The sequence below is a fragment of the Peromyscus californicus genome, unplaced genomic scaffold (assembly GCF_007827085.1).
Source record: "Peromyscus californicus insignis strain IS unplaced genomic scaffold, ASM782708v3 Scaffold_3__1_contigs__length_106647218, whole genome shotgun sequence".
Taxonomy (NCBI): Eukaryota; Metazoa; Chordata; class Mammalia; order Rodentia; family Cricetidae; genus Peromyscus; species Peromyscus californicus.
In genome coordinates this window covers 93,274,885-93,297,295 of record NW_026294551.1, presented here as the reverse complement: position 1 = coordinate 93,297,295, position 22,411 = coordinate 93,274,885, and the positions used below count along the sequence as shown (strand labels likewise).

Genomic DNA, 22,411 nt, shown 5'->3' with positions numbered 1-22,411 from the left:
TGGGATGCTCTTTGGTGATTAAAAACGATGACGTGCGGCTACACTCATTGGTGTGGAAGGAGCACAGGATTTATTATTGAGTCAACTAGGCAAGCTATGAAACTGCATTCACTGTGTAACACCATTTATCAAAATGACATCCTTAAAATATCACTTGTATAGACACTTCCACGGAGACCCTTGAAATGATGTTCACCCACATCTTGGTGGCAGCCTTCTCTAGGTGAGGGGATCCCATGGAATGCTGTCTGTTGTTTGGGGAAGGAGTGATCTTTATATCATTTCTGGATGGCATGGATTGTTCAGCCATAAACTTTTAAGAGTTTGAATGTAAGACAACACAAACTCCTAAAAAGTCAAATAGAATTCTTGAATTCTAGCAAGGCAACTGCAACCCTTGTGTTGACCTGCATTAGTCCCCATCTGAAGACCAACCTCTCCCTGGGAGAAGGTGAGGAGATTTTAGTCTGTCATGAAGAGAAGAGAGAGAAGATGCTCCAGTAACCTTGTTTCCTCTTCTAGGGTCTTCTTGAGAGCTATCAACAAGTTTGCAGAAACCATGAACCAGAAGTTTCTAGAACACACAAGCTTTGAGTTCCAGGTGAGTGTGAGGTGTTGGAGATGCTCAGGGCCATCGTGGCACCTGCAAGCACACAGAAGCCTTGCAGAGGTCTCTGGAGATGTGCAGAAGGGAAGCAGGGAGGGAGGAGGAGAAGCTCTGCAGCTTTGACAGGGACACACATGCAAATGTGACCTCCCACAATAGAGGCTCTCATTTACTCACTGTCCAACAGGCGCCACCTTTCAAACGTAACGTTTTCTTACTGTTTTGTTCACTGGCGCCTAGAAACAGCCAGTCATAGACACTGAAGTATGATTTACAGTAAAGCTTTCAAGCACATCTCTGTGACTTCTCAATTCCTCTAAAAGTCATTTTGATGTGCCTGCTCAGCCAAGACTCAGGGCCTCTGAGACATTCAGGGGATGATAAGAATGTCCCTGAAGTAAGTAGAGTAATGTCCCACAAGGAACATGCTCTTCAAAGCCTGATGGGAAAGTCTGTACTACTGCCCATGCATTCCTGCAGGAGTGAGAGAGAAGAAACCCCACCCCCACCCCCAAAAAACCCTCCAGGGAAGTCTTCAACCTTAGAGCCTCTGGTAGCAGAGTCTACGGGAACAGAAGTCACCTAGTACAGTCACTCAGGGCCACGCTCTTTCCTGCCTGCTCATCTGAGAGGCTGTGTTTCCATCACACTGGCCTCTCTAACTCATTGGCTCAGGCAAAGATGTCATCCGACCTGAGTGATACATCTGTAAAATGCCAGCTGCCCTCTCACTTCAGAAGGCTTTCCCAGCCCAGGAACATGCTGGGAAAGCTTACCAGTCAGCTGCTGTTGGAATAGTTGCTCCTTACAGAGCCAACCCTGTCTGGCTCCTTTCTGAGGTTTGCCCCATGAGTCTGCAGTCATGGGGGTGCATCTGGGCCTCCTGATGCTTCTTTGTGGCACTGACTGCCCTTTGAAATCATTGCTCTTGCTCCTCTGCTTCCGTGCATGTTTTTGTTCCTCCTTCTGGTAAAACGAGGCTTTCACTCGTGTGTTTGCAGCCACTCTGTGCCCTGTGCCTGGTGTCCAGTGTGTCCCCTGGGGGAGTTGGCATCTGGGCTGAGACCTGTGCCGTGCACCCTGCTGGGAAGATGGGTTGAGATACCTTTGCTGGGCTGAAAGGATAAAGGTCCTCTTTGAACGAGGTTCTTGCTCTCTCCCATGGCCTTGCTCAGATCAGGGAGCTGAGGTGACCAATGTTCATGATAAGAAGACCAGCTGCCGTTTTGTCACAGTTTATGTAGCAGCTCAGAAGAGATCACTGCAAGGACCATTCAGCTGCCCTGCCATTTTGAGACCGCGGCCAGCGAGCTTCCTCTCTGAAGTTGCAGGAGTGAGACCCAAAAGCCATGCACAGAGAGCCTGAAGTCAACGCCTTTGGGACTAGAACCTGCAGTGGCCGAGAGGCTTCCATGCGGAACCACGGCCACACTCTAGATTCAGGGCATTACTTCGGTCTTGGGTGAGGGTTTCTCTCTGGGTGATACATCTTTCACAGAGCAGCTAAACATGTCCCTCTGGCTGTTTAGAATCAAGAGGAAGGTTTTTATTTCCCTTAAAATGTAGCACAGATGCCCACAGGCTTCACTTACAAGCCTGTTCAGAGAAGTGGATATTGCCATTGTGTTTGGCGGGACAGCTTGGAACAACATGCCTGGGGGCCAGAGAGGCAGTATGTGACAATAAAAAAAGCCAACTGTTTTGTCATTTGCCCCTGGTGTTGGCGAGTCCAGCCTTGGGACCTGCTGGCCTGACTGCCGCTCTCCTCCATGGTCTTAAAGAGGTGCTCTCCCCCAGCAGGATGAGCTCCAGTCCTCTATGCCATTTGTTTTGGTTTCATACCACTTTCCTGAAAGAAAAATGACATGCGAAAGATACCTAGGAAATGGATATCCCATATATGCAAACGTTAAACTTATGAATCGTGTGGTTTTAGGTAAAGCGTTTCAGCTCTGTGCCTTGGTTTCTTCAACGTTAAATGAAGATGCCATTAGGGGCTATTTCTTTGGACAGCTCTAAGGGGTAGGTGAATTGGCTCATGTAACACACTTAGAATGGTGCTGGCAATGTAAGAGCCATTTAATGAATGCTACCTTGTTAGCATCATTTTGATGATGGTGATGATCATAGTGCTGGTGGTGATGATAATGATGATGGTGGTGGTGATGGTGATGATGATCGTGATGGTAATGGCGGTGGCGGTGATGGTGGTGGCGGTGATGGCGGTGGCGGCAATGGCGGTGGCAGTGGTGGTGGTGGTAATCTGTAGTGACCTTAAAAGCATCAGGAACTCAGGTCAGTTCTTGACAGGCAAGCCAGCAGGGAAGCAGCTTTTTGATCACACAACATAGCCCGCGGCTGTCACACCCACAGGATTCTGTAAACCATGGCAAAGAGCTAGGAACACAGAATCAAATAATTCTTTTCTAATGAGGCTTCCACAGATATTCAGTGAAAAGCACCCCCAAAACTGGGTCATTTTTCAATCTTCTCTTTCTCTTTTCCTCCTAACTTTTCCTCCCCCTTGTGAGAATGGATTTGTTTTCTGTACCCTGCCTGGAACACCCTGGGCTCCTTCTTGTGGGCTCATGTATTATGCATGTGATACCAGCAGGAACTGCCTCTGTGCAGAGCAGGGACAGGAGAAAGGAGATTGGCCCTAACCTCTCCTCTGAGTGGTGGTTTGGTGATTCAAAGGGCAAAAGGCCAACAGTTCCATGGGCGCCACTCCATAGGTGCCAAGGCCCGGGCATTATAGAAATGATGATTTCTGCTGGGAGCTAAGATGAGTGGTGCCCTCCGGATGCTGGAACTGCTTCTCATGGTTGATTGTAAGGTCACAGAGACCAGAAGAAGATATAAATTAACCTTGCAGGGACTTGTGCTGAGGGTCCAGGCTACTTCATCATGGAGTTCTGTAATTCCACTCCTAAGCATAGATGCAAAAGGAAATCAGTGCCAAGAGGACATTATTCATTCTTGTGTTCATTGTCATGCTGTGGACATGGCATCAGTCTACATGTCCATCAGCAGAGCCATGCATAAAGGAAATGTTTTATACACAATGGAATGCTATTCAGCCATAGAAAATAAAACCCTGTCTTTTGCCTTAGCTTAAATAGACCTTAAGAACACTATGTTAAGCGAAATAAGCCAAATGCAGAAAGACACACACTTCGTGAATTCATTTGTATGTAGATTCTATAAAAGTCAAATTTGTAGCAAGTAGAATAATAATTATGAGAAGCTAGGGAGGGGACAGATGGAAGAGGTTGGTCAGTACCTACAAAGCTATAGCCATGATGCAGGAATACATTCTGGTGTCCTTCACAGTAAAAAGACTACGCAGTTGGTAGCTATGTATATCTTAAAGTAATTAGACTAGAGAATTTTACCTAAAAGAATTTATGAAGTTTGGGTAATGGGTATACAAATTGCCCTAGTGGTATACATGTATCCAAACTTCTCATTGAAACATGTGGATTTGTACTATGATCATGTGGTAATTTAATTCAAACCTTTTTACAGCAACAGAGCTCAGGAGTGAGATCAACTTGGCTCCCAATGCTGCATTTGCCAGTAGGATGGAGCAACTTTCTTCCCTGTGGCCCTCAGTTTTTTGATGTCTAAATGAGGAGAAAAACACAAGTTTTATCACTTCTCAGAGGAATTTTAGTTTTATTATTTTTTGAAATTATGTATACATATATGTCTGTGTGTGGGTATGTATATGTGTGTGTGTGTGTGGTATCCACAGAGGCCAGAAGAGGGCACCAGATACCCTGGAGCTGGAGTTAAAGTATGTTGCCATATGGATACTGGGGACTGAACCCAGATCCTTGGCAAGAGCAGCCTTAACCACTGTGACATCTCTCCAGCTCTTCAGGGGGATTGATAGGAATACATATAAAGTGTGGCCGTTCACTATGAACTCATTCCACAAATACTGCTGTGATACATGCTAGGTCAGGCATACAGCTAAACATCATATATATCAAGGTGATCAAGAAAATGAAATCTTTGTCTCTATGACCTTTACATTCAGTAGTGAAGATAGAAAGTAAATTTCTTGGTTTAAAATATGTCATGAATGCTGTGAACAGGGTGTAATGAGGATGGATGCCAGCAGTTCGGCTTTAGTGTCCATTACTGGGGAAGGCTATTATAGGAATTGATGTCTAAACCTATATTGCAAGAGTACATGGGAGTTTGCTGGGCAGGATTTCCTCATTTAGTCCTTTTAACTGCACCCTTTGGGGCCCATTATCCTCATTTTCCAGGTGAAAGAACCGAGTCTCAGACAGGTAGGGTAACATGCTCCTGACGGTAGAGATGGTAATTAGATTGTAGCCCTGGAAAGCATCCTGGCAGTATCCACAAAAACAAACAGCAAACAGTGATACCTGTCTCTGTCCCGTGGCTCTGTGAGTCTAGCCCTAGGAGTGCACACCACAGATAGAGATTCTCAGGCAGCAAGAGGTTTAAATGAGAGAGTTAATACAGTGTTACTGCTGGAGGAAGAGAAGCAGGACCACGCTACACGTCTATACATGGGAGAAAGGGCAAAAGTGAAGTGGCCCTTAGAGCGAGAATGTTACGTAGCAGTAAAAGAGAGTGAAGCCGATCTTTGTTGCTACTAGAGAATTACAGTGTAGACGGGTAAAGGTAAAAGCAGAGATGGCAGGCCTGTTTTTGAAGGCTGCCCGCATGTGCATTTATTTAGACAGAAAAGTTCTCTGAGAGGATACCATGGCATTAGTTCCATTTTCTTCTGTGGAATTAGGCTATGGTTCAAGACAGGATAGAAAAATGACGTTTTATAATGGAAACTTTTGCTCTCATTCAACTTTTAAAACCTGTATGTATGTTACTTTTATGGCTTTTTTTGGTTAATTAAAAATAACTACATTATCCTTATGTCCACCAGTGACATAGTTGTGTGTGGTCATGTGACACATCTGGTTCTTAGAGTTTCCTGCTTTGACATAAAGCAGTGTAGCTCATGGAAAATGGGGCCCCCGGGCCTGCTGGTCTCTGAAATTGGACCCCTAGGCCTATGGAAGGTATGGCTTTTAGCAGTCATGACCTTGGCAGTGTTGGCTATTTGCAGCCTGTGACGGGCCTGCTGAAATGGAAGGTGACTGATTCCACTGCAGGGCAGTCTCTCTTGCTGCTGGGTCTGTCCTTGTGCTACACAGTGGACACAGACTTAGCAAGTCAGGCATCTTAAAAGACTTTCCCTTGAGCATCCAAGTTGCTAGGCTCTGCACTGGTACAAAAGGATCCACTTGGATAATGAGCAGGGAACCACAGTGAGACCGACCGATCCTTTCAGGCTCTTACTGTGGTCCACGCCTTGTAAACACGTCGTCTCACGCTGCCTGTGTTGCAGCCCTCTGCGGTGAGTGCCCGGTCACCTCAGCTTTGCAGATGAGTTTGCCGAGGCTCAATAACACCCAGTCTGGACCTTCCTCTTCCTGATCTGCGGCCCATATCAATATTGTCACCACCATGCTCATCCTTCTGAATACTTTCCATATGCATGCATCGAATGTTTGTTCTGCTCTGTCTCACCACCAGCTGGGGGAGTGGATTCCACCAGTCTCCTTCACAGTCAGCAGCAGATCACACGCCTGGAAAACTTACAGCAGCTGAGAACATACAAGCTGGTAGAGACGGGGTTCTAGCCTTAGAAAGCCCCTGAATCACCCTCACCGAGTGCTTTTTGGTACACATGTCTCTGGGCCACACTCCCCACCCCCTGAAGGTGTGATGCTGCTGATGGTCCTGGAACCAGACTTTAAGATCACTGAACGGAGGAGAAGGCAAATGTACAGTGCTTTAAGATAGAATGGATTTGGGTTGGTGATTTAGCTCAGTGGTAGAACACTTGCCTAGTAAGTGCAAGGCCCTGGGTTCGGTCCTCAGCTCTGAAAAAAAAAAGATAGACGGGATTGCAGGCTGGCTTCTAAGAGTTGTCAGGTTGCTCAGGGAGGGAGCCGGTGAAGCTCAAACTTCCTGAGTAGCCTTATCTTTCACACACCTATAATTTCAGGACAGGAACCAGCTCACCAATCGGGGTGAGTTATTTGTCTTTCAAAAACCAGAACAACAAAAGCACCACAGCTACAAGAATCCAGCTCTGAAATTCTCCTCGACCAAGCCCATTGTCAGAGAGGGGAAGGCATGGCCAGTGCCCAGAGAAAGCCATCCATTGTCCTAGCTTCAGCCAGGATGCTAATTTCAGAGTCTGTGCCAGTTAGAAAATTGCAGAGCACACAATTAAACTGGTCTTGCCTCTGTCGTCTGCCATCTTTATAAATTATTCACATTACACAGTGTTTAATGTGCTTCCCCTCTTTCAGACCCTCTCCATGACTGCTCTCCTCTTTCTTTTACAGCTGTGGAACAACTATTTTCATCTGGCAGTGGCTTTTATCACTCAGGACTCTCTGCAGCTGGAGCAGTTCACGCACGCTAAGTACAACAAAATCCTGAATAAGTAGGTTGCAGTCTTGGATTTTCTGAGGGGGTGGGGCTTCATGAAATGCACTGGAATGGGGTTTGAAGCAGGCCTTTTCGCTTCTTCTAGGTACGGGGACATGAGACGGCTCATTGGCTTCTCCATCCGTGATATGTGGTATAAGCTTGGTGAGTAGGTGCCCTTGTCAGAGAGACGTATCTGCATGCTTCCAGTGCCTCCCTGAAGACCAGTCCCCAACCTGTCCTTCCCAGCTGCTTCTCTGTGATGTTCCTGAAGACCTAGGAAGTCAAACAGGAATTTATAAGAGGGAGGAGGAGGCAGCGCTACTGTGGGACCTGTCCTCGTGCGTCACAGGAATGCTTGCTGCTGATTGGCAGTCGATATTGTGTATCCTGCTTCTTGTGTAATGTGGTCCATAAAATATTTTTGAACCTCCCAGGGTGGGAGAATGGATTCTCTGGGGAATGACTCCAGAAGCTGCCCCTTGTCACAGTGAGCTGCAGGGATGGTTTGGGGTTAATAGTGAAGGGAGAGGTGGAAGCCGAGGGACCTTTAGTGACATTCTGGGTGAGGCGTGGACTAAAGAGACCCTACAGAAACTTCGTATTGCATCCTTTAGGCCCACCCCTCCCTTCTCTTACCGATCAGGAAACTCGAAATGGAAAGTTACTTGCTTGAGCTCAGACAACTGGAAGTCTCTGAGTGTGGTTTTCATTCTATGAGCACAGGGGGGCATTAATCTTGCTTATGGACCAAATTCTGCAGGAAAGATGAATGGATGAGTCGATGAAGAGTGAGCAAGTCCATCTCTGGCATTTGGCTTTCTCCTTGACTCTCTTGTGTACAATTTTTCTGCCCTGGGCATTTTTAAGGGGATTTGCCTCTTGGCTTTAACCTCCATGACCCTCTTGGACTTTGTTTCCCACTTCCCTAGAGCTCTTCATATGGGCTGGCCCTTAGCAGATGCTCTGGATAACTTTTAGAGTAAAGTCTATCCTCTGCTAGGAGGAGGAGTACAGTACAGTAGAGCGATTACCAGTGGTTTCTGTGGTCATTGGCAACATCAGACCCCAGCTACGACCACACAATTGATGATAGGGAAGCCACGAGTCGGCTCACAGAACCTAAAGCAGAGCAAAGGACCTAGGCCCAGAACCAACTGTCACAGCTCTGCTTGGGGCCTTGCCCAGTCATGTACAACCAAGCCTTAAGCAAGAGAATTTAACATCCCTTGTCCTAAGTAAAGGAACTAACACTGTCTCACAAGGTGCCTATGAAGGTCATAAGAGCAAAGACTAAGGTAAATGTGGCTCTGGAGGCCTGCACACACATGTCAGAGTTATTGTACCCATTCTTATTCCTGTTCTTACCGTGGTCCAGTGAGATGGAGCCTAACTGGGCTGTGCTGGCCCCTTTGCCACCAAAGCTCAGTCCAGTATCCACCACTAAGGCCCGAAGAATGGGGTCCAGGCAGTAATCTGAAAGAGTGAAGTAGGGCGGACCCTACGCCCCAGAGAGATTCTACAGTGCAGGTACTGCCAGCATTTGGAGTAGGATAACCTTTGGCTGTAGGGGCTATCTTGGGGTATTGGATCATCTCTCTGGGCTCTGTCCTTTGAGATGCTGGTGGCACTCTCCCCAGCTGTAACTATCCAAACCTCTTCAGCTATTGTGACATGTCCCCTAGGGAGGATCCTCTTAGCGTGCCCTTTGTCTGGCTACTTTGGATAAGGAGAGGGCTATCCGGAATACTTTGTCTCCTTTTCCATTTGTGTTAGCAGTTTTTTGGAAATATGACCAAAAGAGCCAAGGGAACAGCAGGGAGAATTCCTTGATTTGACATGGAGTTTCAGAGGCTCCAGTCCCCCGGTCTCGGCTCTGTGGATTCAGAGCTTGTGGTGAACATCATGGCAGCCCAGGAGTATGTGGCAGAGGCTCCTCATCTCATCGTGGAAATGCCTTCAGGGTGGCACAGTATAACCCCACCCCTACCGTACAATGACATACAGCCACAGACTTACTTCTTCCAGCCAGACCCTGCCTCTTAAAGTTTTATTCTCCTCCAGGAAATAATTGACACCAGCTAGAAGCCAAGCCTTTAATACTGGAGGCTGTGTGCGACTTTGTGTGTTCAAACCCTAATACCATTGCTTTGCAACAAGGCAAAAAAAAAAAAAAAAAAAAAAAAAGACAATGTCAGTGCAGATACATGTAAGGAGAAACAAGGGCCTGGAGCAAAGTGCTGCTGAAATGCTTCAGCAGCAAGCTACCACCAGTGGCTGCAGCTCTCCAGCCGCTTGCTGTCTGGCTAGAACGCAAGCTAATCACTACCATATCTTCCGATTTCTCAAAAGAAGCCAATACCTTAGTTCTTTCAAGGCATTTTCCAGTGTGTGTGTGAATATCAATGATGATTAATTGAGTGTTTTCAAACTATGCCATGTTCCCAGCAAAAGAATGGCTTCCCAGTTTGCATACTTTATTTCTTCAACAGAGACTAGCTGAAGCTGTGGTGGGCCTCTGCTCCCAGCTCCACACACCAGGCTCTGCCAGAATCACAGAACAAGGAGCTCTGTTTTGTTTGTTGTGAGCGGCTCCACACAGCCTGCTCGCCTCTGAACATCCTTCACTGCACTGTTTTGCACACAGAAGATTTTATTTAGATATAGATTATGTTTTGGCAGGGAGTCTTGTACTTCCAATTATGCTGATGAATGAAAAGCTGTTACCAAATATTCCACCTGCTTAGAATCACAGAACACCAGAGCTGGAAGGGCCCTTTAGAGATCATATTGTCCAGCATTTTTCAAACATTTATTTTTAGCTAAGGGCCAATAAAAAGAAGAATTCATGCTCGATAAGTAAATGGGATAAAAAGTAGAAATATTGTAATTAAAGTGAGCAGGGGTGCAAAGCCTGTTATAAATGGCTGACTCCCAGGACAGACCACTGAGGATAACTGGAAAGGAGATTTATATGATCTGACCCTTATTTTTTACCAGTGAGGAAACTGAGGCTCAGGGAGGAGAAAGGACTCATTCACAACCATTTAGGGCATTAGAGGTGGAAAACCAACAAGCATACTGGCAGGAAGCCTTGCTCAGACACATCACAGAGCTCTTTGCTCCTCAAACATGCCTGCAGAATGGATTAGCACAATTAAAAGACCTGTCTGGAGGTTGCAAGAAACGATCCATCGATTGTGACTGCCCTCAGTGATGGCATTTGCTGAAGAGCAATCTTAAGAACAGAGAGGCGCAGGCCACCCTAGGTGTCAAAGAGGGCTAGAGGTGGCCTTTGGCATTGTCATCTGAATGCTGTATTCCCACACCACCCTGCTAAAGATCTGGTCGAGGAGAGCACCACTGCATTGGCCTTCCTTAGATGGCCCCTTATTCAGACAAATGATGTCTACTGCAGGAAACAAAACATCAAAGGAAACTTTGCCAAAAGAGCCACCCTTCACCTCTTGGCCAGACTTCTGAGGAAGAAGAAAGTACATCATTCTGAAGGGGTCTTCCCTACACACACACACACACACACACACACACACCAGGTTTCCACTCATTACTGTCATGGCTACCTTCTCCTTCCTTGTCTCTTGCAGGAATAAGAACAGAAATCCGAGGCAGGGAGGATGAGTGGCTGCCTCATTGATATCCTACCCTGTTGCTCCGTGGGATTCTGGTGTTAGCACACTAATGAGATTAGCTTGATAATCCACACCAGGACCAAGCTCTGAGTTCATTAGGGACCGATGCAGTGAGACCACTACATAGCTAACGATGGGTTTAAAGGGCAGCTCCTCCGTAGAGGCCTTTGCTGATTGCCCATGCAGTAGCTCTTCTTCTCTTCCTAGCGGACTGGATCCTGATAATGTTTTTGTTTTTGTTTTGGTCGGATTGCAATTTGCTCAGCTAACAATGTCTTGGAGTAGTAGATGGTGGTCGTGTGACCCAGATCTGCCCCACAAAAAATCAGCGGAAACATGTTTGTTTGTATTCAGCAAAGCATTTCTTCAAAGAGAGAAGTGGGTGGAGGAAAGGGAGAAAGGGGAAAGGGGAGAGAGAGGACTCAGAGAGCACAGCACGTCATTATTTTGCCCTTCTTTCTTTCTGGAAAATGACATGATGGCTGGAGAGGCGGCAATTGTCTTGGTGCCTTAAGGACAAAAGTCATATGCTGAGGCTGGAGGTGACACTGAGTTCTTTCTGTCTCCTCAGATTTCACAACTCTGAGCTGACCATCTTCTGAGGTTTTGTTAAGGAAGAAAACCAGAGCTTTTGGGTTAGCCTTGGTAGCCAGATTTTCAATTACACCTCTAACTGGTAAATCAGCTAATTTGGCTCTCTGATCTTACAGGTCATGTAGCTCTGATAGGTCTGCAGAAGCAGAAGGACACATCCAAAGTCAACAACAAATGGTTCCTTGAGCTGCAGTTAGAAGAATTTGTCTTTGGACCCCAAGTCTAATGTTCTTATGAATATTTTTTCCAAAGAGTTTACATTTTTCAAGTGACATGAAATAGCGAACTAACTTTTTCAGAGAATACCGATAATGAGTAAATCACTGTGCATGTTGGTATTTGAAATTCTGCTTTAATGCCAGCACCAACCATAAGACTCAGCATCAGTATCTTCTTAGTAGGAAAGTCTGTGGCAGCCATGTGATTATAGAGAACTAATTGCAAGACTCATCTCAGGCTTGAAGGTTATTTAACAATCATTCTTCTGGGAAGAGTCTAGGCATGTGTGTTCATGCTTGCATGTATGTTGGTCTGGGAGAAGAAGCATGTGATGGGAGTTCTTGGTGAGGAAGACTACATATTGTTAGGAGCCCAGCCATTTAAGGGTCTGTGCCATTTGTGTTTTGGGGTCCTGGACCATTGCCAATGGTATAGTATTCTAACACTGGATTTCTGCTGGGCATGGGGTAATGCTCATTTTGTTAAAATGATGTTGCATTTAACCTTCCCACATCCCCTTGGTTTAATGTTGGGCTGATGTGTTAACAGTCATCATGGGAAAGACAGACAGTGGCATCTTGACCACATGTGTGGGACAACCAGTCCTGGCAAGCCCATGAGAACAACGGGCTGCTTCTTTTTATACATCTCCTTATTAGCCAGGTGGACTAATAGTGAGAAGGTTGAGGGGAAATAAGGCATGATTCAGACCCTATAAGGAAGAACCAACTGTCTAGGTACGGAAATTTAGAATATTGCTATTTAAAGTGAAATGATATAGCTCCAGAGACCATGGGGGAAACGTCTCCTAAAGAACATCAGAGAGTGAGTGGTCCACCTTGGGGCTGAAGGAAAGCTTCAACAAGGCGAGTGATCCAGGAAAGCAGCCTAAGCAAGCATGCTTCTTAGAGTTGGATGGTAGGCTGCCCAGGAGAAATACAGAGTGGCGTTCGAGAAAACATCCATCCGTACATTTATACACTTAATAACAGAAGTTGTGGACCCTAATACCTTAAATAGCAAATGATGCAAATATTATGATCAAATTAAGGATCCTTATGGTGAGGGGATCTTGGATTATCCAGATGGGCCCAATACGATTACAAAGTTCCTTATATATGTAGAGAGAAGCAGGAGAACGGGAACCAGAGAAATTTGAGGAAGGCCCAGTAAGGATGAAGGTGAGAGGTCATAAGCCAAGGGATAGAAGGAGACTCTTAAGAGCCTGAAGGGGGAAGGAAATAGATTCTTCCTTGGACTTCTGACCTCAGTCATGTATGTTCATACCTTGGTGTTTTAGTACAGTGAAACCCATTCTAGACTTCTATTCTCCAGGAGTATGAGATAATGAATGTGTTTGAAGTCATCAGTTGGTTGTGACTTACCACATCAATAACAGGAATCCAGTATGAGCACCTTCTAAGGTCATGTGACTGAGGTTAAAACTGAAAACAGACGAACAATACAGGCCTGGCCTCATAGACTTACCCATACCACTGAGAATTAGAATATTGGTTGCAATTCTTTAGTTAATGTCTGTAAAGATGAAATAACTGTAGAGTAGAAATTTGAAAGTCTATAAGGACCCTGTGAAGTGAGTGAGCCATGGGTTACTCCAACAAGGATGAGCCAAAAGCTATTCTTTCTATAGTCCCGTCCTGTCAAAATAGAATGTGAGCTACATGTCTTGTTTTAAATACTGTAGTACCTACATTAACAGACTATTAAAAAGCCTGGGCATGGTGGTACTCACCTATAATGCCAGCACTTGGGAGCTGGAGACAGGAGGATCAGGGGTTAAATTTAATCTTCAGCTACATGGGGAGTTCGAGGCTAGCATGGGCTGTAGGAGACCCTATCCTAAAAGACAAAAAAAGGGAGAAAGAGAGAATTAAAAGGAGCACAGATGTACTTTATGATGGGGTTATAGCCCAATAAACTCAGCATAAGCTGAAAATACTGTAAGTGGAAAATACATCACAAACCCCTCACCCAGCTTAATAATTCAGCACACTGGAGTTTTGGTGGCTTTTCCTCACAGTGGTGAGGCTGCTGGGTATGCAACTTTCTGCATCTGCCTGACATCAAGAGAGAGGATTGGATTGCATATTACTAGCCTGAAAAGAAAAAAGATCCAAATTCAGAATTCAAAATACAGGGCTGGAGATGTAGCTCAGAGGTAGGATGCTTGCCTGGCATCCACAAGGCCCCGGGTTCAATTCCAGCACTGGAAAAAAAAGATAAATAAAAGTAAAATTCAAGATAATTTCTATGAAATATATTTTGCTTTAGTACTAGTGTGAAGTTGAATATCCTTAACTTAATCCCTTAAACAAGGAATGGTCTCTATTTTATTCAGCTTCATATTCTAACGTTGTATGTATCGCTGCCTGGGGGACCAGCCTCCAGACAGCCCAGGGCTTGAAAGGGATCCATGGTGTCAGCACGTACTAGACTTTTTTTATCTGAGGGCCTTAGGGAAAAAGACACTCACACACTCTCTTGATGGTTTCCTTCAGATCTTTTCTTTCTTTCTTTCTTTCTTTCTTTCTTTCTTTCTTTCTTTCTTTCTTTCTTTCTTTCTTTCTTTCTTCCTTCCTTCCTTCCTTCCTTCCTTCCTTCCTTCCTTCCTTCCTCTCTCTCTCTCTCTCTCTCTCTCTCTCTCTCTCTCTCTTTCTTTCTTTCCAAGACAGGATTTCTCTGTGTAGCTTTGGAGTCTGTCCTGGATCTTGCTCTGTAGACCAGGCTGGCCTCAAACTCAAAGAGATCCGCCTGGCTCTGCCTCCCAAGTGCTGGGATTAAATGTGTGTGCCACCACCGCCCAGCTCAGACCTTTTCTTTATTCTTCTTTTGCATTCTCTACTTTATTTTCCTGGTGATTTCCTTCTCTCACTCTTGATGGTTTCCTTCTAATTTTATCTTTATTCTTGATGCTTCCTTCTAGCTCCTTCTAACTCTCTCATTCCTGCTTTCCTTCTAACTCATTTTAACTTTCTGATTCTTGATGTTTTCCTTCTAACTCTCCTTCTTGATGCTTTCCTTCTAGCCTGTTTTAACTCTCTCCTACTCTATCTCTATTCTTTCCCTTACAGCTTATATGCCCCAGCAAAATCTTTCAGGCAATATAAAAATTACAATGTGGTTACATTTTGTTTTTCAAGTGAATGAGTACAATGAATACAAAACAAACAGTAAAAAACAGCATGTTTTCCATATCCCTTACATGATTAAACATTTTACGCATTACAAGTGAAAAACAAATTATCCTAAGAACTCATAGACATTCATACCCAAGCAGCTTGTTATAGATTAACCGTGTGGGCAAGCAGAGTATTCTTCTCAACCAGGTCTTTTACAGGCTACAGTTTTGCAGTTCCAAAGAAAAGGCCAATTACTTTATTACTTATCTTGAAAGGTAATCTTATAAGGAATCTTAAAGGAATCACAAACCTAAATTCTTATATATGAAGAATCAGTCAGCTCTACTTTAAACCTTTAGGGTACATACCCACTCATCAATAGTTTCTTATATCAGAAGATTGAGGGCAAAAATGGGCACAAGGAATTAATCATCACCTTTGATCACCAACCAATCCTAGCAAGGAAAGTGCATCAACTAGTAATAATTGGGCTGCTTTGTTCTTGTTCCCTGGCCTTAAAGAGTTTTACATTCAAATGTGTGCCTTTCTAAAACTTTAGATTGTCTTCTTGGGTTTTTTTCCTTAAAGCTATTTGACAAAAACATCTTGGTCTAACTTTAAGTTATTTTCAAAGCTTTGTTTCAGCTGTGATGCAGTTCAAAACCTGTGAACACATCTCCCAACATTAAGGTTAAAAGACTTTAAGCTAGCTGAGCTAACTGGGACTCAATTGCTTTTCTTAATCATTAACCTAAGCCACAGTCTATATGGCCCCATAATAGAAACTCATGTGTTGTAGCAGTGTGACACTTCCTTGTTTATATTTTCAATCATCAAAACACTATTTAAACTAACATTATTATTATCATTTAGATAGTACAGCTAAGGAAGAAATCATCTTCATAATAATCCACAGGTAAAAATGTCCAGTAGAATGGGATGTTTCTATGAGATAAACACACTACATTACAGGCAGTGGGGATCTCCCTACACCCATTCACACCATGCCATGTAGCAGAGAAAGATATCAGCAGCAAACTTATAAAGGCACAGCAGAAGCCAAAGGCATTCTTTGGTCTGTGAATCTCTGACTGAGATTCACTCGTTGGAGAGTTTCCTCCTGGTGGGTTGACATCTTGAACTTCAATTGCCACCTGCTCCTCTGACACGGCCATCAGTAAGTATGACTTTAATAGATAATCAAGATAAAACATTCTTACGGTTTTTTAAAAAAATGTATTCTTGGGTAGATTTTTGTATGCTCGGACTACATTTACATCTGGATAGCCATATCTCAAGTGTTTAAAAAGACACATGGTTCACAGCATCTGGAATGAACCTTAAGGCCCTAAAAAATGCCTAAGAGTTTACTCTCAGGAGCACATGTGGGGTGGGGTTCCCAGTGGGGAGCGAGGCTGAGGCCATGTGTGAAAGCCGAAGCAGAAGAGGCAGGATATACTGGAGAAGCGGAAGACAGGCTTTGGAGGGAAGGCAGGTACGAGGCATGGACAGGGCACCAAGGGCCTCCAGCAAATGGCCTGCAGAGTGCAATGCTTTGCACACACCTGTGAAGGTGGGCCAGACAGCATTCAACGGGCCTGAGAGGAGTGTGAAGGGTCGTGAGTGTCACAGCAGTGAGGGAAAATCCATCTAGATCCTTTCTCTGGTTAATTCTTTACAATATAAGTGAAATAAAGTATAAGACAAAAAGCTGAGCAGTCTATAAGTTCCCATGAAAATGACCAGTGGCTCTCACGTAGTGGAATGTTATGTTTTCATTCTGTTCTTTCTAGAACCCGACATAGTGTTGAGGCCAAAAGATTCCCAGCTCTCTCCATATTACCATATTTAATCAGCATCAATGCTGCTGAGTTCTCTCAGGTACCAGACACTGAAAAGCCCCATGTTTCTGTGTTTCCATTCACCCATTTAAGCTTCTACCATGTACAAGGGGATTCTGGAGGTTCAGGGAAGTCGAGTGATATGAGCAGTACCACAAAGCCATGAAGTAGAGGAAATGAGACCTGACCACGGGTGTCGGCCTCAGAGACTCCATAGGCCTGAGGGAAGCAGGACCAGGCACCTCTCAGCACTGCTAGGGTGGTTTTCCAAGCTGAAGTTGGAAGGATGGACAGCTCTACACTCACTCTTCTCCCTTTGAACAAAGTGATGTTTTCTTTATTTGTAAGTCCCCAGAAGGTCTACCAGACTCTGAAACCCAAGACGTCATAACTTGCCTTTGTCGATGTACACGTCAGGGTCTGTGGCAGCATGTAGTGAGCTATTATAGTCTGCCCCCTCTGTCCTGTATTAGCCTCATGAGATCAGCAACCTGTCCAGCTTATTCTCAGACAGATTCCCACAGGTTTCCTATCTTCCTTTCCTTGCTCATCTTCCTAGTGACCTCAGATCCTTTGTGCTCAATTGTCAGTCTCCCCTGAAGGAATGACAAGCAGTGCCATTGAGTAGATGGGCTGCTCATGTAGAACACACAGGGCCCCTTTGCATCCACACACGTGAGCTTTCCCTGAACTCCCATTTCTAGCAGGGCCCTCCCAGATCCAACACTGCCACACCCACACCTGGAGTTAACTTGCTGGCTCCCTGACATTTCTAATTGCCGTCTCTTCCCAGTGGTATCCAGCATCTATTATCTAAAAAATTCTCAAACCAATTCCCCTCTTTCCTCCCCTCATACAGCAGCAGGTGTGTTTCTTGAACGAGAATTCTTTTCTTCCAAATGAGTTTCTATTCAATTAGCTACAAATGTTTCTCTGTGAGTTTATGTGCCTATGTATATAAAGATATACAAATCCATGCACTCATTTGGCTATTTAGACAAAAATTCCAATGTGCTAATTTTTTTCAATAAAGGAATAAAATTTCTTCTGGGAGCAATGTTAAGCGCCATTGCAATCATGGTGTGTTTAAAGATCAGCATCTCCCTTTCTCTTCTCTCCCTTTCTCCCAAATATCTCAACAGACTGACTACAGAGAAAACAGGTCAAAAGTATCTAAAAAATTCCTGTCTGCAGCGTCTCCATCCTTTATTTTAAAGCATTTTAAATATATCCCTATCGCCCCGGCACCCTCTGATAGTCTACAGGCCTTTGTTGCGTAAGCACGTCCCCATCCCAGTGGCTTTTCTGATAGCTCCAATTACCTTCTGCCTCATGTTGCACTCAACTTCGAATCTGAAAACCCTCCTGTTGTTTGAAAAGAGATCTTGAAGGACAAAGTCAGAAAGAAACCTGTATTAGCAACTACTATACGCCAAGTGGGAGAAGTAAGGGCATTTTCTTTTTGTCTATCTGGGCCGAAGTGAGGAAATGAGGTTCAAGTTCAATCCCAGTGCCTTCAGTGATGGGGCCGGTCTCCCTGAAAAGCATTTCTGTGCCGTTCAACTCTGCCTGACTTCCTCATTTACTTCTCATATCTGCAGGCTTCCTTGGGCGATGCCCCTTTTCCCTGGATTTGGGGGAAATCCTCCAACAGGACAGTTTAGGCCGAATGAGGATTGACTGTCATTGACCTTTCCTCTCAGCTGCTTTCCCCACTTTAATGGAAAGGAGCCATGCCAGGCCGCACCCGGTGCCATCTGAGTTTCTGTCCCCTCAGGAGCCCTTTGCCCATGTCCTTCCTCACAGTGGAGGAGACCAGGTGGGCTCCTGCACTGTACAGCTCAAGGGGAAAGAGGGGCCACTGCCGAGGCATGGTCACAGTGTCAGCTGCAAGGGTGCCATTGCTGGGACTTGTCGACCCTCACAAATCCATGGGGACGCCGCAGTTCCTAGGAGCTAGTCCGCATCCTTCGCCTCTGTGATGTCGTCATTCTGGGGCTCTGCTCAACTGCCTGCTTTCTGTGCTTCATTCTGAGGAAACAGAACAGCATGGTAGCAATAGTTAATGCCCTGTGACATATGTCATGTGCCATGCATTGACTGGCAGCTCACTGAATAATGGCTTTTTTATGAGAGGGGGGAGAACATGAACATAAATGTGTGCATACATGGCATGGCATGCATGTGGAGGCCCTACCCTCCACCTTCTTTGAGATGGATTTCTTGTTTACGTTTCTGTTGTTTAGACCAGACAGGCTGATCTATCAGCTTCTGCGATTCTCCTGTTTTGTCCTCCAGTCTCCTCATAGTATTGCCGAGATCATATCCACTTGTGCTACATGTCTGGTTTTTACATGGGTTCTGGGGATTCAAACTCAGGTTCTCATGCTTGGGCAGTAAGCCCTTTTACCCACAGTGACATCTCCCCAGCCCATGACTCATGTATTCTTAAAAATGCTTTATGCTTTTACCTTAAGTTGTAGGTGAGGACATTGAGGCCCCAGAGGTGAGACGCACTTGCTCAGCCTCGTACATCTAGTTGATATGGTTTCATTTACAACTTCAGACAGTCAGGTTCCAGAACCAGTGCCCTTAGGGGGTTTGTCTTTGCCGTGGGGTGCTGCCTGGTCCTGTGCCAAGTGCACACAGACATAATTTGACATGTCTTCACAAGAGCTGGGTTTGCTCAGCCTCTTGTGAGACACATGGCCACATCAAATAACTAATGACTAAAAGAGCCAGGCAAAGCATTTTCCTCAGAGGATCGACACTGCCTGGGTTTCTAGTCTGTTCTCCATTCAGTGTTGCCAACATGATGAGAACGGGTGCAGGTTTCTGCCCTCGTGGAGCTCAGAACGGGAAGCAGGTATCAACCAAATGGGTCTGTAAGTAAAGACACTTCAAAGTAGTGGGAAAGGTTGTGGGTGGAACAGAGTATGTGTCTGTCTAGCTGAGGTGGAGGGTGAGATGCAGGGGAGCGCCTGTCTCCTTGTGTCAGAGCTAAGATGGAGCCATCCAGGGGAAACAGTGATGACTCAGAAGAGCAGGAAGCAGGCAAGGAAAGCATCCTCAAGGAAGGCCTTGGAGCCACAGAAGCAAGGCAAGCTTGTGGCACTGGAGCCAAGCCGGTATGGCTGAACTGTGGACAGAAAGGGCATGCCCTGTAATGAGGCTGAAGGCGTCAGGGGTCCATCTGCCCTAAAGTGCTGTTTTAAATCCTGCTCCCCCTAACCAAGCTGTTCTATAGCTTCTTAGCAAAGAGATGTGCTTTTCTTGTTTCATGGAGCCGTTGTTAGAAACATTTTATCCAGACCGCAGAAGCATGGCTTACGATGCAGACAGATTTAATTCTAAACATGCTTGTGCACCCACCACCATCGTTCCTTTTCAATTAGGGCTGTGTATTGCAGGGGGATGATGCGGGTGGAAGTCCTCGCAAACATGGGCTCGCTTAAGCATGCCATCGCTACCAGCCTTCATACGCTACTGGCCTTCATAAACAGGGCTTGTTTGGGAGGATGCACCTTCCTCTCTTGGCAAGCCAACCTACACATAATGTTCAAAGCTGCCTGGCTCCCGGGAGACAACAACAGAAAAGTTCACTACTGTTTTGACTTCCCTCCTCCTTTCTTCCTTTCCCGACTTCCAGGAGCAGGGCCTGTCCATCATGGAACTGCTTCATGTACCCCGTCCCTCTTCTTTTGCAGGCCAGAACAAAATCTGCTTCATCCCAGGCATGGTGGGACCTATATTAGAGATGACACTTATCCCCGAGGCCGAGCTCAGGAAAGCTACCATTCCAATCTTCTTCGACATGATGCTGTGTGAATATCAAAGGAGTGGAGCTTTCAAAAAGGTAAAAATAAAAATGAGGCTGGAAATTCACACCAGCATCCCTAACCCTCAGTCCATTTCCCCATAATGACACCCTCGTTCCATCTGCCTGGGCTCCATTCAGAGGCTTCAATAGGACAGGGACATTATTTGTGTGCCCAGAATGAGCTGGCAGATCACATTTGGCCAGAATTCTATCACAGTTTCTGCCTGAGGCCAAAATGAAAATGCACCCTCCTGCTCTGTTCTTGTTCCATCGCTTTCTCAAGATGCGGGGATCTTCCTTCCAGACGCAGTGACTGCCTAACTGCGGGCCTTAGATGTGCTCCGGCCACATCATGCTTGCTCCCAACTTTATCTGGCACTCCATCTTCCTGAGTGACTTTGAAAATCTACGTTATCCAGAGAAAAAAGAATCCTATTAGCCAAGTGTCACACTCAGGCTGGACTTCAAAGTGGACAGCAGATGGAGTTAGAGGCCGGCCACTCAAACGGCACCACACCGTGTGTGTGTCAGGAACTCAGCACGTCCTTCAGCATGTCAGTCGGAACCCGTGTCAAATGCAAGAATTCTTGGCCAAGTATTTTCATTAGAAACCGGGACTCCTAACGAAGAGGGCAAAGGGGCAGGAGACATTATCAAGGCCAAATAGTTCTAGAAGTTTGGCAGGAGTAGAAAGAGTCCATTCCTATAGCAGGCGCCTGAACCATTGGGTCACTTTCCTGTTAGGAAGGTTGGTCTCAAAGCCATCACCAGGCGGCCTGAGCACTCCCCTTGCATTTTGACCACTTCCCAGGAGCCCAACATCCCAGGAGCCCCTCATCCAGTGGGAGCTCCGAGTTCTTCACCTTCACCCAGCATTTCAAGCCCTATCTTGCCTCCTAATAATCCTCCTTGAAAGACCCCTATAAGAGACAGATTCCGAACTCCATTTCCTTGTGTCCTTAGATGAACCATATTCCTATGGCCCTTCCCTGGCTCACTGTTTTTTAGGTTCCTGTCCATCAGAGCCCATGCCTGCCGGCTGGTGTTCCAGCTCCACATCCCCATCCCCACCCCCACTCTGGCTGGCTGTTGAGCTTGTCAGCCATTCCTTCTCTTCTGTTCTCCTCTTCACCCACTCTCCAGCCATCCTCACAGCTCCCCTGGATGACTTTGCCCCACGGGGTGTTCTTTATGTATTTCCTCTGCCTGCTTCTTCCTACTTCTTCATTCTGGACTTTGACTGGTCCTGTAGGGCACATCCCAAGTGCTGTGTCCTTTAAGAGATCTTTGCTTCCCTGCTTGTCATTTTGTGTATTGAGGCATTGACTATTGTATCCTGCCTATAGTCATTTCTGTGTAAAGCTCTTCCTCAACCTCACCTAATCAGAATGGCGATGATGGCCGTGACAGACACTAACCAGTGTTCACGGTGTGGCAGACATGGTACACTCTTTCCTTAGTTTCATTCATGCAGTCTCTCTTATTCCCTTTGAGATGGGTAACACCAATGCCCATCTTATGGAAATCAGAGAAGGGAAGTTTCTAACTGGTGGTTGGTGTCTCAACTGGATGTGTCCAGGTTCTTAGTGTTTTAATCAAAGAATTGAAATGAAGGCATGCAGAGATGGCCAGGAAGCAGAGAAACAGTTTCACAGCTGATGAATAACACAGGTCAGATATACTGTCAAGAGTGACTGCAGGCCACAGGAGCCAAAGACTACCAGGGCATGGCTCATGTTTGGGGCTTCCCCTCATAGGGTCTAGAGTAAGGAGGGCCTGATTAGTAGGTGTGTAATTTGGGTGCTTCTCTATTTTGGTGGACAGATTAGAGTTATATTTTTCTACTCTGCATGTCCCTTCCCATGGAGCATCTGATTTTAATCATACTCATGTCTAATTATGTACAGATATAAGATGATAAATAGGAATTATTCCCTTAAAGATCACTTGCAGAACAGTTTGTCTTACTGTGCATGCAGCTCAAACCACTGTAGCCTAGATGAAGTGCCTACCTTCCTACCAAGGTATGGCTGAGACTGTATTTGAAAAGAAGC

The 22,411-nt window shown here is 45.5% G+C and overlaps 1 protein-coding gene across 1 annotated transcript in view; it reads left to right on the top strand.

Moving 5' to 3' along the window:
• The window catches only part of Dock2 (dedicator of cytokinesis 2), a 419,530-nt gene that overhangs the window by 341,309 nt on the left and 55,810 nt on the right, over positions 1-22,411 (top strand). The window contains exons 30-33 of the mRNA XM_052759023.1: positions 523-601; positions 7,009-7,109; positions 7,200-7,258; positions 20,245-20,393. Coding sequence (XP_052614983.1) covers positions 523-601; positions 7,009-7,109; positions 7,200-7,258; positions 20,245-20,393 — 388 coding nt within the window. The remainder of the gene's footprint in view (positions 1-522; positions 602-7,008; positions 7,110-7,199; positions 7,259-20,244; positions 20,394-22,411) is intronic.